This window comes from Natrix helvetica (assembly GCF_964273705.1).
Source record: "Natrix helvetica genome assembly, chromosome: 1".
Lineage (NCBI taxonomy): Eukaryota > Metazoa > Chordata > Lepidosauria > Squamata > Natricidae > Natrix > Natrix helvetica.
The window spans coordinates 103,165,435-103,186,143 of record NC_138548.1 but is presented as its reverse complement, the minus strand read 5'-3'; the positions used below and the strand labels follow the sequence as shown (position 1 = coordinate 103,186,143).

General features: G+C 37.6%; 1 protein-coding gene across 3 annotated transcripts in view; it reads right to left on the bottom strand.

The window, feature by feature from the left end:
* SBF2 (SET binding factor 2) overlaps positions 1–20,707 on the bottom strand; it is a 211,756-nt gene extending 191,049 nt beyond the window's left edge. For 2 of the 3 annotated variants that reach the window (XM_081942456.1, XM_081942458.1), the window contains exon 1: positions 20,427–20,707. In XM_081942456.1, the coding sequence (XP_081798582.1) occupies positions 20,427–20,481 (55 nt within the window). In that variant the 5' untranslated portion in view covers positions 20,482–20,707. Of the gene's footprint in view, positions 1–19,626; positions 19,674–20,426 lie in introns of those variants that run through there. The other variant, XM_081942457.1, reaches the window with a different exon arrangement.
* Between the last annotated feature and the right edge of the window lie 2 nt (positions 20,708–20,709).

The window sequence follows — 20,709 nt, the reverse complement described above, 5'->3', positions numbered from 1 at the left end:
GTATCAGTTATATTAGATGTCAGCCTTTATAAATTCATAAATATTTTTTGTTTACAAAGACGTGTTAGCTATTGAAATATTATGCTTATTCTATTTATAATATAAAGAACATGAATTCTAAGAAATGGTTCCTTTATTATTTAAATAATGCATTTTTCATATGGATATATCTTTTCAAAATATGATCAAAGCATAACATTCAGGGGAAGCAACAATAAACTTAGCATCAAACACTGAAAATAAGTAACTAAAGAACTGGGATATTAATGCTCAGTAGATAAGGGTCTTTTTAAAAAAAAATCCCACATATAAAATAGCATCAAAATATAAAGTGTGTACAGACTGTTTTCTAAATTAGATGCTATAGTAATGACTATATATGCAGTTTACGCAGCGAGAAAAAATAGGCTTAAAATCAGGTTTGGAAATTTAAAAACTATTAAAAGTAACCAGATTGCTTTAGTCTACTCATATTTTAAATTTGTTGCAGTTATGTTTCAAATTTGCTATGTATTATTCTATTTGTTTTTAATATTTATTCTTAAACTGTTGATCAGTCAAATCAAGTAAATAGCATCAAGTATAGCATATGCAGAAGGAAAAGATTAGATGCAGTTCATTTTTATATTAAAAGAAAAAGCATGAGCAGCACTGACTTTTTGGGAGTAACTTACAACTTTCCTTGACAGCTTCCCCACTGACTTTGCTTATGGGAAGACGGCAGAGAAGGTTGCAAATAAGTACAAGCTGGTTGCCAACAGCAAACTAAGCCAGAACTATAGCAGTATCGTGCAGAAGTTCTGGAGAACTACAGTTCTCTGTACTGCAATTCCCACCAACTTCAACAAGAGAGAATTGCAGGTCAAGAAGAAATCCAGATAGTCCAAGAAAGAAGATGAAAGTAACCAAATCAGTTGGCATGTAAAGTTCAATTTCGATAAACTGGACTCTGAGAGGTGAAAGTGTGGGAGCTTGATTTCATTTTCAAGAAGTCTATTTCATAAAACTCTATGCTATTTTATTTATTTATTTTATTTGTCAATCGTTTACAAGATAATAGGTATAAGAATAAACATGAGTATGAATTAAATGGATACGAATAAATGGGGACAGTAGGACAGGGATGGTAAGTACAATGGTACGCTTATGGATGCCCCTTACAGACCTCTTAGGAATGGGATGAAGTCAATAGTAGACAGTTTAAGGTTAAAGTTTTGGGGATTTTAATCTCAGTGATTTTTTTTTTACCCAATTGTTGCTTGTCATTGTACTTTCTGGCTCTCTACGTCTGGTAAATAGCCGAGTTTCTCCACTGCCAGAGAAGAATTCTGCCTCAAGAGAACAATGGACGTATCTCAAAGCTCCCTCCTAGGGTGCTATCTGAACTATAATATCTCCTTGGAGACTTGGATTACAGTTACCCTTGATGAATCCAAATCAGATATGATACCTTGCTTACCATTATTGGTTGCTTTGTTAGAAGTATCACATATATACAGATCCTGTGTAAATCTGTATGATTTATCTTAAGGTAAAAAAAAAAAACCTTACAAATACTGTTTTAGTTTGAAAGACAAACTTCTTTTTGTACTTATTTGGTAACGCTTGATAAAGTCTAATTGGAAAGTCCAGTATTTCTGCCCTGTTGCTATAATACAGTATGATGCAATGTAGAAACCAGCAGGCATCCTGATAGAGACGAAGAGCTGGTTTTATCTTCTCACATGTCAAAAAAATGTCACGCACAGATCACATCCTTAGAAGCAGCCTAAATTGAAACCCATCTAAAAAATCTTTGATCAAAGCTGTAAAACGCCTATGACAAACGCCTCAGTCTCAGCTGCTTCACCATACTGATTAAATTCCTCTTACAGAAATCATACTAGACAAGTTATAGTGCAAAACAAAAGGCGTTCCAGTTTTGGAGCACTTATGTTTTAACCACTAACAAAACAGGCCACAGAAACATCTAAAAAGACAGTCACAATATTTAAGAGTCATGGAAATGCACCACCTTATAAGGTTGCCTGAAAGAAACAGTTTTACTGATGTATATGAAAAAATAAAAAGAATATATAAACACTTAGCACACATTATAGACAAGAGCTTTTTGTGATAAACATGAATTTCTTAAAACATCCTACAGAAAGCACAGCTCCACAACAGATTTTTCAGCAATTCCATGAAGACTCCACACCCAGTTTAGTAGTCATGTGATCCTGAGGACACAGACAAACTTCCAAGTTTGTCAACTCTCTAAAAGAATGGAAATGACCAACTGCCTGCAAGGAAGATAAATCCTTCATGAAGAGAAAGAAGAGAGAACTAAAGAAGCTTCTTGGATGAGAAGTGAAAAACAAGAAGGTCCAGTTGCCTCTTGAAAAAGTACTTTGGGGGAAACCATAACCTGGATGACTGAGACTCTCCATAGATATTAAGAAAAGTTAGATTATTTTGCTATACGTTAGAGAAGATTTTTCATTGCAAACTATCTTTTGGGTTAAAAAGAGAAGTTGATATAGCACACAGTGTGGTCTAATGAGTTTTTCCCAGGTCAAAGGCTTGTGTTGCTATTTAAGCTAAAGAGAGATGCACAATATCTAGTGTCTTAAGATATTGTTAAACTTTAATTTTCATCAGACCTGGCAAAAATAGTTTTAATGATGTTGAATGATAAATGCTGAATTTCAGTCTCATCTGGAGGGTGTGGATTAGCATTTGCAATCTTCCCAATCAGCTTCCAACAAGAAAAGTGAATGGCAGAAACCAGATTCTCTTAATGATCGCATGATCCACTTAACAACTGCAGTGATTTGCTTAACAACTATGGCAAAAAATGTCATAAAATGAAGTACAACTCACTTAACTGCCTCATTTAGCAACAGAAAGTTGTAAGTAAAAAGCTACCTGTAGTTAATTTAATTAATTTATATAATATTTTTGGCTCTGCCCTTGCCTTTTAGAGTTTAGATTATGACAGCTTGCATAAAGTTTGAATTTTAAGTGTTCAATTTTAAACTCTATGATGCTCTGTGGTACAATTTGTTTCTTCAACTTGCATAAAGTTTGTATCTTAAGGTTCACTGCAAGAGTCCTCAGTTTTCCATTGTATTGCAGTAGTAGAACAATAATGATCACATCCCCAAGTGCAGAATGTAAAGCCTTACTAATGATCTAGTTATATCAAGAACACATTTTCTATTAAAAATATGAAAAATATTACTATAAAATATGAATATTATATGAAGGCAGGACAATTGTTACAATATAATTTACACATAAAGAAACCCTCTCTCCTTCTCCCCTTATTGTAATGTTTTTAAGAAGATACATTTATTTAAAAAACATGGATTTGATCTATAAATCTACCTTCCTTTCATTTCCCATATGAAATGCCCATTCCAACTAGCCCTAGGTGTATATTATTCCTTTAAAATTAAATGATCTTATCAGGGGATCAGTTATTTCTAACAGTAAACTATTTTAATATTTTTGGACCATATTACTCAAACAATTAAGAGGTTTTTCAGAAAGCATGTGAAAAAGAAAGCTTCCTATCATCCCAAAACTGAACAGGTGTATAAATACCATTAAAATCCTACAGACTGGTAACACTTTGAAATATCCACCCTTGTACTTCCTGCAACATCAAGATAATAGACTTCAGCAATATTTTTATTATACAATGCATTATTATTTGTTTCAACTCTACAGCTGCAGAAATGCACCTGACAACAAACTACTATGAATACTGTTTTTATCATAGCCAACATCTTCCTTCCTTTCTCCTCTCAAAGAGAAACAAAGTTCTCACAAAGATAATGCTATCGGTTAGGTAAATATTTGGCCCATCGTGATTATACAATGTTTATGGACAATTTATATGTTCAACCAATAATGTCACTTGTGGAAAAAAAATATGGCATACTTTGGATGTCTTTGTATTATTAATATGTATTACCATAATTTTTGGACTATAAGACACACCAGAGTACAGTGGGGCAAAAAAGTATTTAGTCAACCACCAATTGTGCAAGTTCTCCCACTTAAAAAGATGAGAGAGGCCTGTAATTGGCATCATAGGTAGACCTCAACTGTGAGAGACAAAATGTAAAAAAAAAAAGACCAAACAATCACATTGGCTGATTTGGAAATAATTTATTTGCAAATTATGCTGGAAAATAAGTATTTGGTCAGTATCAAAAGTTCATCTCAATATTTCGTTATATATCCTTTGTTGGCAATGACAGAGGTCAAACGTTTTCTGTAAGTCTTCACAAGGTTGGCACACACTGTTGCTGGTATGTTGGCCCATTCCTCCATGCAGATCTCCTCTAAAGCAGTGATGTTTTGGGGCTGTCGCTGGGCAACACGGACTTTCAACTCCCTCCAAAGGTTTTCTATGGGGTTGAGATCTGGAGACTGGCTAGGCCACTCCAGGACCTTCTTACGAAGCCACTCCTTCATTGCCCGGGCAGTATATTTGGAATCATTGTCATGTTAAAAGACCCAGCCACGTTTCATCTTCAATGCCCTTGCTGATGGAAGGAGGTTTGCACTCAAAATCTCACAATACATGGCCCCATTCATTCTGTCCTGTACACGGATCAGTCGTCCTAGTCCCTTTGCAGAAAAACAGCCCCAAAGCATGATGTTGCCACCCCCGTGCTTCACAGTAGGTATGGTGTTCTTTGGATGCAACTCAGCATTCTCTCTCCTCCAAACACGACGAGTTGTGTTTCTACCAAACAGTTCTATTTTGGTTTCATCTGACCATATGACATTCTCCCAATCCTCTTCTGGATCATTCAAATGCTCTCTAGCAAACTTCAGATGGGCCCGGACATGGACTGACTTAAGCAGGGGGACACGTCTGGCACTGCAGGATCTGAGTCCCTGGCGGCATAGTGTGTTACTGATGGTAGCCTTTGTTACGTTGGTCCCAGCTCTCTGCAGGTCATTCACTAGGTCCCCCCGTGTGATCCTGGGATTTTTGCTCACCGTTCTTGGGATCATTTTGAGCCCACGGGGTGAGATCTTGCGTGGAGCCCCAGATTGAGGGAGATTATCAGTGGTCTTGTATGTCTTCCATTTTCTAATTATTGCTCCCACAATTGATTTGTTCACACCAAGCTGCTTGCCTATTGCAGGTTCAGTCTTCCCAGCCTGGTGCAGGTCTACAATTTTGTTTCTGGTGTCCTTCGACAGCTCTTTGGTCTTCACCATAGTGGAGTTTGGAGTGTGACTGTTTGAGGTTGTGGACAGGTGTCTTTTATACTGATGACAAGTTCGAACGGGTGCCATTGATACAGGTAATGAGTGCAGGACAGAGGAGCCTACTAAAGAAGAAGGTACAGGTCTGTGAGAGCCAGAAATCTTGCTTGTTTGTAGGTGACCAAATACTTATTTTCCACCATAATTTGCAAATAAATTATTTCCAAATCAGCCAATGTGATTGTTTGGTCTTTTTTTTTTTACATTTTGTCTCTCACAGTTGAGGTCTACCTATGATGCCAATTACAGGCCTCTCTCATCTTTTTAAGTGGGAGAACTTGCACAATTGGTGGTTGACTAAATACTTTTTTGCCCCACTGTATAAGACGCACCATGATTTTGAAGAGGTATTTTTAAAAAAAAAAAAAATTTTTTTTTTGCACTCTGCATGCCTCCCAAACCCTCTGCACACCTTGCTTTTTGCAAAAAAAAAAAAAGGGGGGGGGGTCTGCAGAGCTTTGGGAGGCTTGTAGAGTGCTCCTGGGGCTTCAGGGGCAGAAATGAGCAAACAATGGGCCATTTTTTAACCCCAAAAAGGGCATGCAGAGCTTTGGAAGGCATGTAGATTGCTACTGGGAGCTGGGGGGACAACAAATGGCCTGTTTTTCACAAAAACGGCTCATTTCTTTTTGAAAAAAAGGGAGGCATGCAGAGGCTTTGGGAGGCTTGTAGAGTGATCCTGGGGGCTGGGGCAGCAAAAATGGCCCGGTTTTTGCTCATTTTTGCCCTCCCCAGCCTCCAAAAGCACTTTGCAAGCTGTCCAACCTTCTGCACATCCATTTTTGCAAAGAGGGCGGGGTTTCAGTAGGGCAAAAATGCTTTATTCAGGATATAAGACGCAACCAGATTTTCACCCTCTCTTTTGGGGAAAAAGGTGTGTTTTATATTCTGAAAAATATGGTATGTATTTTTTGGTGTTTGTGTGCCTTAAAGTCATTCATCATCTGTTAAACTACTGAAGTTTGCAGATGATACAACAGTGATTGGTCTCATTCGAGACAATGCTGAAACTGCATACAGACGGGAGACTGAACAACTAGCTAGCCTCATGGTGCGACTGGAACACAGACTGGAAGTGAACACACTCAAAACCATAGAAATGGTGATAGACTTTAGGAGAAACCCTACGATACAACCACCTCTTAGAATACTAGACTAAAACATATGAAGAACGGTTGCAGGAACTGGGTATGTCTAGTTTAATGAAAAGAAGGACTAGGGGAGACATGATAGCAGTATTCCAATATCTCAGGGATTGCCACAAAGAAGAGAGAGTCAAACTATTCTCCAAGGTACCTGAGGGTAGAACAAGAAGCAATGGGTGGAAACTAATCAAGAAGAGAAGCAACTTAGAACTGAGGAGAAATTTCCTGACAGTTAGAACAATTAATCAGTGGAGCAGCTTGCCTCCAGAAGTTGTGAATGCCCCAACACTGGAAGTCTTTAAGAAGATGTTGGATAGCCATTTGTCTGAAACATTATAAGGTTTCCTACCTAGGCAGGGGGTTGGACTAGAAGACCTCCAAGGTCCCTTCCAACTCTGCTATTGTATTGTATTACTATGCACATACATGCATGCAAGTGCAAAGTATTTTTAAAACTACTACTTATCTCAATCAGTTTGCATAAACCTGATAGTAGCCACTTCAGGACATAAAAAATTATTTTGCCTTCAGTGATTGCAAAGTGGAATCTAGTTAAATAATGGTTAGTGACTGATACAAGGAATCTCTTGGTTCAAATTTATGAGGAATTCATGTAACCAAGTTTCAGATAAGTTACTTTTATGCTAACCAAGTTGAATTGTTTGGGAGGAGATTAAAGTGAAAATATTGGGACTCAGATGAAAAAGACTGTGTAAGCATTTTGAAAACATCTTTGAAACTTCTCATGATATTACAGACAATCAAACTCATAAAAATGGAAAAGTCCCTGGCCCAAAAGTTTTCCTCTTAAATGGTATAAATCTATATTTATAGATTTGTTGGCCCCAATATTAGAGAACCATAATGAAGTATTTAAATGTGTTTAAGTTGCCATTGTCTTTTTATAAAGTTTACATAACATCAGATTTAAAAGTTTTTAATTCTATAACTAATTCTTAAGCTACAACCTTACATCATTAATTTAGATTCTAAAATAATAACTGCTTTGTTACTAATCAGCTGCAGAAAATGCTACTGTATTTACTATAACTATCAGCCTTACTAGATCAGACCAGGAAATCAACACAAACGGAAAACTTCATTAACATTGATATCATTTTGTACAATATCAAAATCTTGCAAGCCTAACTGTACTGTACATCCCCCATCCCTTTTTATTCCCTAGTTAATCAGAAAGGCATCTTGTCTGAGCCACTTTAGAATATTAAACTTGCTTCCCAGGGCTTAATGTTTCAGTCTCCTCAGCAAGGTTCTTGTATATTTCCATCAAGATCATCTTCCTTACTCTTTAATTTATAATACGGCTGCAAAAGTTTTTAAAGGGCTAATGCAGTTTTAAGCTATGTCACAAATATAATATTTTTCAAATAATAGGAAGTAATATCATCATTTTGTTCTGCAGTGACTTGACCTACATTAAGCAATGTGTTCTTTTGGCGACATATAACAACAGGATAATTGGGACTTGAAATGAAATCCAGACAAGAGAACAAGCAAAAAATAATAATAATCCTGGGAATATTTAGCCTTGATTAGAGAAAACAGGGTACATACCTGAAAAAATATTACATAGGAGATAAAGACTTGTTCTCTTATCAGCCCAGAGAGCACGATGAAATTTCAGGTAGGTAGATTCTAGTTGAATGACTGGAACCAATTTCAAGAAAAGTGGTTACAAAGATACAAGTCTTATTGCTTGTATCTGTCTAAATTTTTTAACTTGTCTTACTGCACTGAGCAGAACTTGATGGCCATAGTCTTCCCGTTCTTACAGTAAGAATCACAAGTGACACTCTCAGATTATGAATGTGCTCTATGAGCATAATCCAAGGAAAAAAAAGATGGCACACATTGGCATCAATCAGAGTGTCCCATAAACAGGTCTGAACTCAAGATTGCCACGAGTTAATAATCCATTCTCCAGAGCTCTCTGCAACTGTAGTCCCACCATCTTCTCAATAAACCTTCTTCCAAAAATGTTAGGGATAGGGTAGCAGCTGTTCAAGATTGTGAACACTCCCCTTCTCTCTCTCAAAGAGGCATTGACTATAGTTTATATTCAAATCTCAGTCTCCTCATTACTTGAATTAGCCAGGTGGGCAGGGGTCTAGCTCACAAGTGGCGGAACTAAAGTTGCAGAGGACTCTACTCCCTTAGGATCCAGATAAAGCTAGAGTAGGTCACTTGATTGCTCAATAGATTGTGCCCATCAAACTTATAACCTGGAGCAGATATGCGCACTTTTATCAACAAAATGTTTGGTCAAACAATCACAATTTACAATGAATAGATCTTCTGGCCCACCTTTCCCCTGGTTGGCATTCCATGGACACAACAAGGATGGAAAAATAATTATACTTTATCACATTTATTGACATATACTTAAACTTGGACTCTTACATCTGGCCGCATTCATTTCTTGTTTTATACTAGCGTCACTGCATGCATTTCACTCCTTTTCACAGAGCTTCTCAATAAATTAACCTGTGCAGGAGGGGTTGGCAAGTGAGGAAAAGCTTCTTGAACTGATCTTGCCAAACACCCTTTTTGCCTCTATTATTCCAGTGGTCAACAAGGCACTTAAATAGAAGCAATTTCCAGATCACTGGGAAACTCCCCAAAGTGCTGCCAGGAAACCTCCTGGATTGATCAGACATCGGGGATTGACCATTTTAATAGACCCTCTTTCCCTGCAATCAAGGACATGATCTGCAGATGACAATTGAGGATAAGTCTCCCAGAACAAGATCATGACAGAAATGCTACAAAGGGAATACCAGATCTAGAATATAATGTTTCTTAGAAATCTATACACTAAATGAAATTCTCTCAGGTAGTTTTTCCCCTACTTTGAAACAAATGAAAAAAGACCTAAACACATAGTCTGAATTTCTGTGATTAACTCTGAAATTGATTTATATTTTTTTAAAGTTTTTTTATTTTTATTCTCTACTACTTTAAGTGAATTTAAAATATCATTAATGAATTTATCCTAGCTGGATAAATTCAATACGCAGATTAACAATTCTAAAATCAGGTACAATGTTTTTATATTTTTAGGATTATAATGCTACTTATCTCAGTTTTAGATGCTAGTTGGAATAAGGAACTTCAGAACTCAGCTATCTTGGGGCTGAACTTGAAACTTGTTATCTGATCCTTTTGAAATTCTGGAAGACATTCTGCATTCAAGGATTAGTTTCAGTACTAGTACTTAACATATGGAATATATTGAGCTATATATAACATTTTGATTTTTAATACTTATGAAGAGCTTATGGAAGTATGGAGTAACCCATGTTTTAAAATAGCAGGCAGGTTTATTTGGAGGGAGCACCTAAACCTCTCATAACATTATTAATTTGAACCAATTTAGTTCTGATGATGAAAAATTAAACATCCTTTGAGTTGGCAGATAGTCAATTCAATAAAGCCATACAATAGAGTTTCTATATTATTTCTAAACTATAACCTTTATTCTGCAATAAATTTAGAAATCTTATATCAAGGAAAACTACAGATTAAAAAGAAAGAGAGGAACAAGCATAAAATAATACTTACTGATGACTTTATAAGCATTTAAAGCACATATGGTAAACTATTGTTTCCAGTTTACAACCATAATATTCCTTAAATATTGCCTATGTTTATATTGGGGAAATGTTTAAACATATTCAGAATGCCCATGTAAGATTATATTTATAAAAATATAATATTTGTAAGCAATATGAACTCTGTAGTATTATAAACATTTAAAATGCAAAAAATAAGTCTTTTTTAAAAGATAAATATTCTTCATTGAATAAACTGAAAAATGTAATCCTCATAGCATAAAAAGCTCTTTTGCTCTCCCAACTGTTGCTCAATAATGTAATTGTTTCATGTAATATTCCATCATGAAACCTTTTGCTCATTTTGCATAATATATTCAGATTCCAATCTTTGAGATTTTACCAAACCAATCCCCACCCCCCACCCACAAACCCTTCAAATACTGAATAGGAATGAGAAAAAGATTAAAGAAAACACTTTTCCTTACAAAGAGGATCTATGCAGAAAATTAACAAAGTTGTCCAAGAACTGTAAACTACTGCAAATCTTCATAAATTTCAAGAATATAGAAATAATCTGTGGTATTCTTATACAATAAAACTTGAGCTGTGGGAATGTCAGATTTTAATTGAACAAGCATAACTTCCAATGTTCCATTTTATCCAATATCCATCTTTTTTTTCTTTCAAGATGTACAAAGAACAAAAGATGACAAGCAATTTCAATGTTAACAGTTTAAACAAAAGCATTTGTCATATACACTTAATAGAGGAAATTCTCATGTGATGTAGAATTCATTCTATTATGAAACAGATGTCACACTTATACATCATCCTAATAAAAATACATTTACTTTGTCATGGTTTGCAGTTTCAATTTTGCTTGACGTTGCAACAATCTTAAGTGTTGCAATATTCTAGTTGTAAAATAAGATCATGTAGATTATAGATTCAGTTTGAATGGGTAGAAAATAAATTTCCTCAATAAATACATAGCTTAAGGCATTTGTGTTTAGCTACTATATCAAAAATACATCCTTAGATCTATATCAGTATAGAGTACCATCAATAACTAACTGAAAAATTACAATTAGTTTTTACATTTCTGAAAATGAGAAAAAAAGGTAGTCCTCAACTTACAACCACAACTGAGCCAAGAATTATGTTCATGAGTGAGGAACATGCATGATCTCCTTGCTTAATTATCACAATCCTTGCTGCCCATTTGAAGTTGTTAAGTGACTGCACAATTCATAGCAGCACCAGCCCAGCTCACATGTGGTCTGCCCTGGGCTTCCCATACTCCCTGAGTCACTTCTTACAGATCTTCCTGCCCACTGGGTCTCACACTTTTCAGCCTCCTGCCTCCCCCTCCCCATGACTTAGTCCACTTAGTTTTTCAAAAGATCACCTTGGGAAAGAGAACTGGCCTATCTATTGTGTGGCCTTCCTAAAGGCCAGCAACATTTTGGGAGTGGTGGTAATTCTCCTGATTCAAAAACTGAGATTAGTTCCAGAATGGCACCAGTTTCTGGGACAGGATCATATGGCTTCTGTATAGGAAGGCCACATGGCAGATCTACCAGTTTGCTGTCTCAAAGGCAATCTTCAGAAAAAGTAAGTGGACTGAGCATGATGGGGGGCAGTAGAGGTCCAAAGGTGTAGGACCCAGTGGGGCAGGAAGCAGAGCCAATGCTTGTGGGAGGTAGGTCTAAGGGATTCAGCAGGGCAGGAGGATGGAGAAGATACACAGGTAGGGGTAGCAACAGTATCCCTGCAGTTGATCATAAGGATGAGTGGATTGTCCAGCATTTGAATTTTGTTCATGTGACCATAGTAGCACTGCAGTGGTCATAACTGGTCATAAATCCCTTCATTCAGCACCATTATAATTTTGAATGGTCTCTGAACAAATGGCTGCAAGTTGATGACTATCTTGTATCATCTATTTGCATCAAAGGATACACAAGGTACAAACCCATCCAGATTATGTGGAAGACTTTCTACTGTGTTATGCCCATGAACCTTCTGTATACACATACACACATGCACACACATGCATGCAGACACACAAACAACACACAACCTACGTTGAGGCAGGGACTGAATGTTTACTCAACCTCAGATTGCCATGTTTCCTGACAGAATTTTGATTTCAGTAATTAACAATTTTTAAAATATTCCTAAAGAGATTCTGATAAAAATTAACAGATTTACTCAAACACCGCATGACATTCAAAAACAAGGTTCTTATCAATAAACGAAGCTGCAGATGCTAAGCACAACTGTAGCAACATTGTTTCGTTATACTGAACAACTATTCTCTTTATCAACATTTTGGCTCAAGATAAATTTCAGTACTTTCCCTTATACTGAACAGCCTCACTGTCTTCACAAATTGGGAAGTTAAATGGGTTTCCGGATGTTTTGCTGACAAAAATGTGTGTCCCTTCTGGGCATTAATTTTAAAACCAAACTAGCTGTGTCAAATATTTCCTGTTGGGAGGAACACATTTTGCTTGCCTCCCATGGAAATAATATAAGGAAAGAGTTACAAAGGTTATTTATGGTTAATTGATTCTGACATTCTATAAAAGTCTTGCATTTAAGTAGGAAATCAAATATACACTTTTTCAGGAGATTCAAGCAATGGAATACAGACACAACGTGACTGCCTGCTGATGTCTGCTTATTACAACTTTTAAACAGTTTTCCTTTTGTAGCTTAATGCTATGTGTATGCAGCATATCTATTGAAGAAATTATATGATTTAGCTTACATTGTTCCTTTTTGCTCTTCAACCAATCCAAAGGCATTTATCACTAAAAAAGCAGCTTTGGGGTAGATGTCCTAGCACCATACCTTTTAAACATTTTTAGTTTTAAACAACTGTACCTATGGAAGTCCAAGATATTTACTAAGGTGAACAAATAACTAAACATGAGTACTCCTAGAAATTTGGGGAAAGAGAAGTTCCTCAGCCTAAGACCAATGCACTGTCTATTTCCACTGAAGGAATGTGGAGAATGCAGATATTCTATAGCCTCAGGGGAAGGAGCAAGAAATCTGAAGTGAAATTGGATTTGATGGAGTTACAAACATAGGAAATATGGCAGGTAGATATGAATCTGTTTCTTTAATGACAGTTCAACACTGTCAGAATTGATCAATATTTTTCTTGGTCATTAAAACTGCCTGCAATAAAACTTACCATAGTTTTTAGTTTGGTTGTATATGTCCCCGGGAAAGTTGCTGTAATTATATTTCTGAGCGGCTGCAACTGACAACTATGATCAAAATTTCATAGAATCAGAGTTGGAAAGAACCTCAGAGGTCATATGTTCCCTATAAATGCAAGATCAACTAAAACCTGTTCATGCTAATAAATAGAAATCAAAAGGGAAACAGTGGGATATTTATATTTCTCCTTATCTTCTGTAAACATCTATTTATTTCCCTCAAGTCCTAGAAATATTCTAGCAAACAACATTACATGGGAATTATTGATGTTATTGATACATTTTAAAAGATATGGCCACAAAAATGTTACTCTTCAATTAGATTTTTCTGTATCTGCATCTTACCAAAATTATTTAATATATTAAATCACACTTTATACAACTTTCAAGGGAAGTATAGCAAACTGAAGAGAACTCTGCAAAAGTGGTGCCAATGACAGGGACAAAGACATTTATCCGGATAAGGAAAGGATGGGAGGTTGCCCACATATGCTCTAGACTGCTGCTCCTCATAAGGAGACTGCAGGAGAGTGGCTTCTTGTGGGTCTGAGTACCTGAAGACAAAGGGATTAGCCATCTTGCTAAGAACAGCAGTAAAGACGTTTAAGTTCACAAACCTTACTAATTACTTTCAGAAATTGCTCATTAAGTATTACTAAACTGTTGGAGACTTTTGGAAAGTTTGAAAACAGACCTTTGGAAAGTGGAAAAACAGTTTGCCTTCAGTCCTAAACAAAAAATAAATTAATCATAAGTTTAAGAATTTAAAGACTCTGAAATAAACATAACATAGAAGATAGCATCTTCAGCCAAGCATCTTCACTGCACAATCAAGGCAATCATAGACAATGCCAGCCAGCCAGTCAGAATTTACTTGTTTCAAAACTGGCCAATTACTGAGGACAGAGCTTCTATGTCTTCATAAATAACAAATAGCTTTTTTTCCTTTCTTCACAAGAAAATATATTTTTAGTATTCAGCTGCACACACAATTCATGCCTTTGGTCACATGTATTTATATGTTTTTGTCGGGTAATATATAAAACCTTTCGCATCATAGCTCTACAGGTTTTCAGGTTTGCAAATAACACTGTCAATGGGTATCTGCAGCCCAAGACACAGGAAAAATTCAAGCCCTAAAATTTGCCGGGAAAATCAGGATAATATATATGCTGATATTCCGTAAATATGACTACATGAAAGTTAATATTATAGAGTAAGATATGAGTTGAAAAGCAAAGTTGGTAAAACACTCTCACACAGTTTCAAACAAGATACAGGTTGTCATTTGCTTCAAATCTTGATAACAAAAGGGCCAGCCATGCAATTTTCATAACAAAAATATAGAAATAGGTTTGCCATTTCTGCATTTAGATTTAGGATATATTTTATCTTCCCAGTTAAAGGTTACAGCATTGAAATTCCATGGGTGCATTCTGCTATCCAAGTATTAATCAGACCCAACCATGTTCAGTTTTTGAACCTACTACACAAGTTAGCCCAGCTGCTACCATCTAGCACAATCTCATTATTTAGACACTAAAATACTATAGAAATCTGTTTTTCCAAATTCAATTAATTTCAAAAACCTGCATCCTCGCAAGCCTTCTAAAGAGCCAATGCACAATGAAAGGACATACCCTAGCTACATGTTGAAGGACATGCTGCATGTAACAGGAAAAATCTCTCCATGCCAAAATCTGGGCAAAACAAGTAAGCAGAATGTGATTAGTTTCAGTCCCTGAAAACTCTGGAAAAGATTTCTAAAGAAACCACAGCATTGGATTTACACATCACATGAATTCAGAACAATTTAACTTCAGTTTGTATAGAGCATGAACTCATCCACTGTGTTCTGTAAAAACATGAGTCCCGATTTAAAGTATTGTATGTCATATTCATCAAAACAAAGCCAATGAACTATAATAGCTTATGACATATCAGCAGTCATCAAAGAGCCATTCCTGGTCAACTTAGACAAAGGTGAGCTAAAAGGAACACTGGAATATTAAAGTACATGACAATGAGGAACAGTCATGTTAGCATCAGGCAAATGTTTCAATGGAGAATACAAATCAAATCAAATATTTATTATGATCATATACCAGCATATGGAACAACAAAAAGAGGGATTCCTGAAATGAAAACTAGTTTTAAAAACTGTCCAACTGAAGAGTTTTCAAACAAAAAGCAAATCTCTAGCAGAATGTACACATGTACATTCAACAATAACAATAAATGAAGCAAAGTTGTAATTCCATACATTGCAGGAATATCTGAAAAGGTCAGGATCTTCAGCCAACACAACATACATGCACTCTTTAAACTCAAGAATACACTAAGGCAGGAGCTTGTCCACCCCAAGAATAAAACATCCAGACACAAACTGAACAACATGGTATATGCAGTACATGTGCAGATCTGTACATTGGGGAAATAAAACAACCACTTCATAAATGCATGACACAACATAGAACAAATCCATCAGGAAAAGATTCAGCAGTCCATCTTAAAAGACAAAGGCCATTCTTTTGAAGATAGCAAAGTCCACATTTTGGACAGAGAGGACTGCTGGTTTGAAAGAGGGGTCAAAGAGGCCATCAATGTCAAAACTGAACAGTCCTCTCTCAACAGAGGTTGAAGGATACAGTATACAACACAGTTGTTTCATCAGTTCCAAGAAGGCTCCACATCCATTTGCACTAATCAGATGGTCCTGAGGACACAGATAAATCTCCAAGTGGAGAGTCATTGAGTCTCTAAAACATGGGTGCCAAACTCGATTGTGTAACATGATGTATCATGACGTGTCGATGTTTTTTGCCTTTACAGAGCTGGGGAGGGCATGGCCTGCATGTGACACCTCCGGTCCATTGGCCACCAGTTTGACACCCCTTCTCTAAAAGAATGCAAATGGTCAGCTGTCTGCAAGGAATATAAATCCTTCCATTCCCCACCATCTAGTCAGAGCTGAAGAAACTTCTTGAATGAGAAGCAAAATATTTTCATAGAAAAACAAGAAAGTCCAGGTGCCTCTTGAAAAATCACCTTTGGGACAATTTAAAGAACCCTTTCCCACATTGCAGTACTGTAGTCAAGTCAGAGTAGCAGAGCTTATAGAAAAGAATTGATGCGGCTTCCCTTCCCTTGTTGTCCTAAATTTACCTTTTCCCAATAGGCTTTTTTCTACATCTCAAGAGTTGGTTTAGACAAGAATCTCATTAAAATATTAGACACATGGAAGATTACACAATTATCCCAAAGGTGCTTTTCCAAAAGACAACTTTCTTCATCAAGAAAGTACAAATGCCTTTTGGAAAAGCATCTTTTAGACAACCATAATAATAATAATAATAAATTTGAATTTATTAGCCGCTCCCTTTCCAGGCAGGACTCGGGGCGGCGTACAATGGGGCATATAGAACATAAAACATGTGTACAAACACATAAACATACATATATACAAAGACACACATGCACGGAGGAGGTAACAAATTACAACATTTAGACAGTTAAAAATCACCATTAAAATACCCCAATTGTAAGAAACCCAATGTACAATTAAAATTTAAAATTTAAAAAGACAGTCAGGAGGAGTGAGAAAAATTACGGTTGAGCCAGGCCAGATAATTGAAAGAGGTGGGTCTTCAGCTGTACACGGAAGGAGCGGAGATCGGAAGTAATCCTGATGTCACGGGGGAGGTCATTCCACAGGGCTGGGCCCATCACAGAGAAGGCTCTGCTCCTGGGTGTCGCCCCCCCGACACTGTTTGGCGGACGGCACCCGGAGAAGTCCCTCTCTGTGTGAGCGAATTGGTCGTAGGGATGTGTGGGGCAGGATGCGATCCTGCATGTAACTAGGCCCTGTGCCATGAAGCGCTTTAAAGATCATAATCAAGACCTTGAAACGCACTCGGTAGACCACAGGAAGCCAGTGCAGCTCGCGCAGGAGAGGTGTTACAGGGGAGTATCTAGTCCTCCCCATAATCACCCGCGCGGCCGCATTCTGGACCAACTGTAGTCTCCGAGTGCATCTCAAGGGAAGCCCCATGTAGAGAGCATTGCAGTAGTCCAGGCGAGACGTCACTAGCGCATGGGTGACTGTGCGTAGGGCATCCCGGTCCAATAAGGGGCGCAATTGGCGCATCAGGCGGACCTGATGGAACGCCCCCCTTGCCACGGCTGTTACATGGTCATCCATGGACAGCCGGGCATCTAGGAGGACGCCCAAATTGCGCACCTGTTCCATGGGGGCTAGTTGCATGCCCCCGATGGCCAGAGATGGAAGCACCTGGTTGAACCGGGAGGCCGGAAGCCACAGCCACTCCGTCTTGGAAGGGTTGAGTTTTAGTCGGTTGCCATCCATCCATGACCTGGACGATTGAAAATCTCTACAGTCTGCATTATGTCAAATATTGCCAGATTTGACATAAGATTTGTTAAACTGTCTGATTCTCTGAAAATCCAAAGCACCTTCTGTTCTGTTTCCCCAAGAGATAAATACAAGGAAGAAGACTTTGATGGAAAGGCTAAAAATGCCCAAGGTGGACAAACTAGATGGTATTAGAAGGTTTAGCCTGGCTTGGGAGAAATCTATCAGGGAACCCTTGAAAGAATGAGCCTATCAAAGTTTTTAAAATATCCCCAACTCTCAGTTTTTAACACTATTGCTCCAGATTATAGTTAAGAACATACTAGGCCTAAATCAAAGCATATCAACAACTAAATCCATGCAACACTAAATATGAGATACTACACTACTGTTTGTTCTTGAGTGTATGGTTTGTAGAACAACTTCATAATGCTGGAGTTTCACTAGGAAAAAAATCTGATTAAGAAAGGTCAATTCTCTATGCATCATGGGACTGCATGTGGGATAAAGGAATTTAGAATAGACAGTGCACTTTATTCTTTTACAGAAGGTTCTGTCTGAAATAGTTTTAATTACTGACTCTAAAAATAAACAAGCATACAAAGGGGAATTTAACAGCATATTTGTAAAAAATTAAAGTAATAATCTGAAGATTCATTTGCTACAAATCTAACATACATTTGATAGGATATTTTACTATATCAAAGAGTTTAGAATCTGCATTGGTTGTAGTTCTTTATAGAAGAGACTACTTTGCCAGACTAAGCCTGTATTTTCAGGAACATACAATTTTAAAACTTTCTTAGAACACTTTAAAAATTGTTTAATCCTGCTTCATGTAACTGGACAATTTCTTAAATATATTCAGGTCTAAAGTTGATAAAGTGTAAGTAACACGCACATTATTTATTTATTAAACAAATTTATATGGCCACCCAACTCACACATAGGCGACTTTAATAGAAAGATATATAATAGACAACTAAATCATAACTATAAAATGTACAATATCCCACTGTGTATATATTGTGATATAGGCAGTATTTTTAAAAGCTGAAACACCATATTATGAATATAACACTGGAAGGGCAACAACTAATAAATGAATGGAAGTTGAGTTACTTAGAGTTAGCTGTATATTGCTGTATATCAGTCTTTCATCAACTTTTCTCTCAGGACCCCTTACCACTTGTAAAAATTATGGAGGACTCCAAAAGAGCTTTTTGTCCGAATGTGTTATGTTTATTAACATTTATTTAACTATTGAAATTGATGCATTCACTGCCACTATCACTGCTCAGATTGTTTGATAGGATTTTAAGGTTGTATTATTTTTGAACATAAGCTGGCAAATAATTTTGATTTTAAAGACCCATGAGAAGGCAGGTGGGGGAAACAAGAAGGATTCTAGGAACACACTTTAAGAAACACTGCTGTATAGCATTGTTGCTACTACCGTGCAATATTCCTAAATATTTGTTTTCAATTTTTTGAACATGAATCTTAAAACTTTTATTACTTTTTAAGATAGGGAAATAACACTAGCTCAGCATTCCATATCATATTTCTGTAAAATTATCATCTTCTCTGAAATAAACTTACATCGTTTATCCCATATTTCTATAAGCATACTGTGCTATAAGTGTGCTACAGTAGATAGAAGAGTGCCAGATCCTGCACTCTTATGTAGAAACATTCAGACAAACCAAACTACATTTGCTTTTTATTTAGCAAAAAGAACACTTGTAAGAAAAATATTAGAATAACCCTTCATTATATCTTCAAAAATGGCACTCTATTCAGATGACAGAAAATATAAACAACTTTCTACTACACAACTTGTTTTTCCCCTTTAATATCTGTGCTTCTTTTTGAAGCAGACCCATATGCTTCTCATTGTGCTATTAACTGCCTTACATTTATTAAAATATTCCCAGAACCTGAATAATTGTATTTATATAAATTTATAAATTTATTTTCCAGATTCAAACTCTCCCTGCAAATTACAAGTAACTGGTTTTTACCATGGTTATATATCTGCATTGATCGTGTTTCAACAAGTTACCCAAGTTTCCTCTACTGTACTTTCGAATCAACTAAATTTAGCCAACTCTCACGTGGCCAAACAAACCTTAATTACTACTGGATGTTAACGTTTACCATAACACAGACAAGGAGGGCACATTCGTTCTAATGTTTATTTTTCTCCCAATGCCGGGGAAGAAGGAAGATCGCCTTCTCCACCTGGCAATTCACCTAATACGCAGACCCAGGCCAGCATGTCATTAAATAGATAAGGGAGAAGCTACTACTGGCTGCTTTTCATTTTCCTTGGCCGGGTGGTCAATAAAATTCCTCCTTAGCCATGCTGGGAAGCCAATCTGTCCCCCTTCCCCATAGAAAAACCACGGGGATGGATTTTCAGGGGGGGGGGGAATGCCCCCTTTACATCTCCACGCCCAATTTTCAAAGAGGGAGAACCAGCCCCCGCTGCTGATGCTGCTATCCCCTTGCGTGTCAAATCCCCAGCAAGTCTTGTAAAGGAAGATGACTGACACACATACACACGCACACTCCTCTTCCTTGCCAAGCCACTCAACCACGGGAGAGGAAGCCCAAGCGCTTGTTCCTGACATTCCTCCACCCACTCCTCCATGATATCCCCCCCTTCTGTCCCAAAGGGGGTCCTCGTCGCCGCCTCCCCCTCCCCACGATGACCAGCTGCCTTCCCCCCGGCTCCACGCCCGGCCCCTTCCAAAAGGAAGCCCCCCTCCCTTCTAACGCAAGGCAGAGACAACGGCGTATTACCCATAGCCACACCTACCTGTCTTCTCATGGTCGTAGCCCACCACAATGAAATAATCTGCCAGGCGGGCCATAGCCGAGCAGAGGCCGGCTCAGTCCTCGCTAGCCTCGCTCCACCTACCGCTCCCGCTGCTGCTCCGGAGTAGTTCAGCATCCTCCCTTCAACTCCCCCTGTCCTGCAAAAAGAGGCAGCGGTGGCGGCGGCAGCAGCAGCAGCTCAGCCATGTTGGACAGTCAGCCTCCTGGTGCGCCTGCGCGGTCCTCATTCTCTTCCCCCCTCCCTTTCGGAGAGCCGTTCTCCA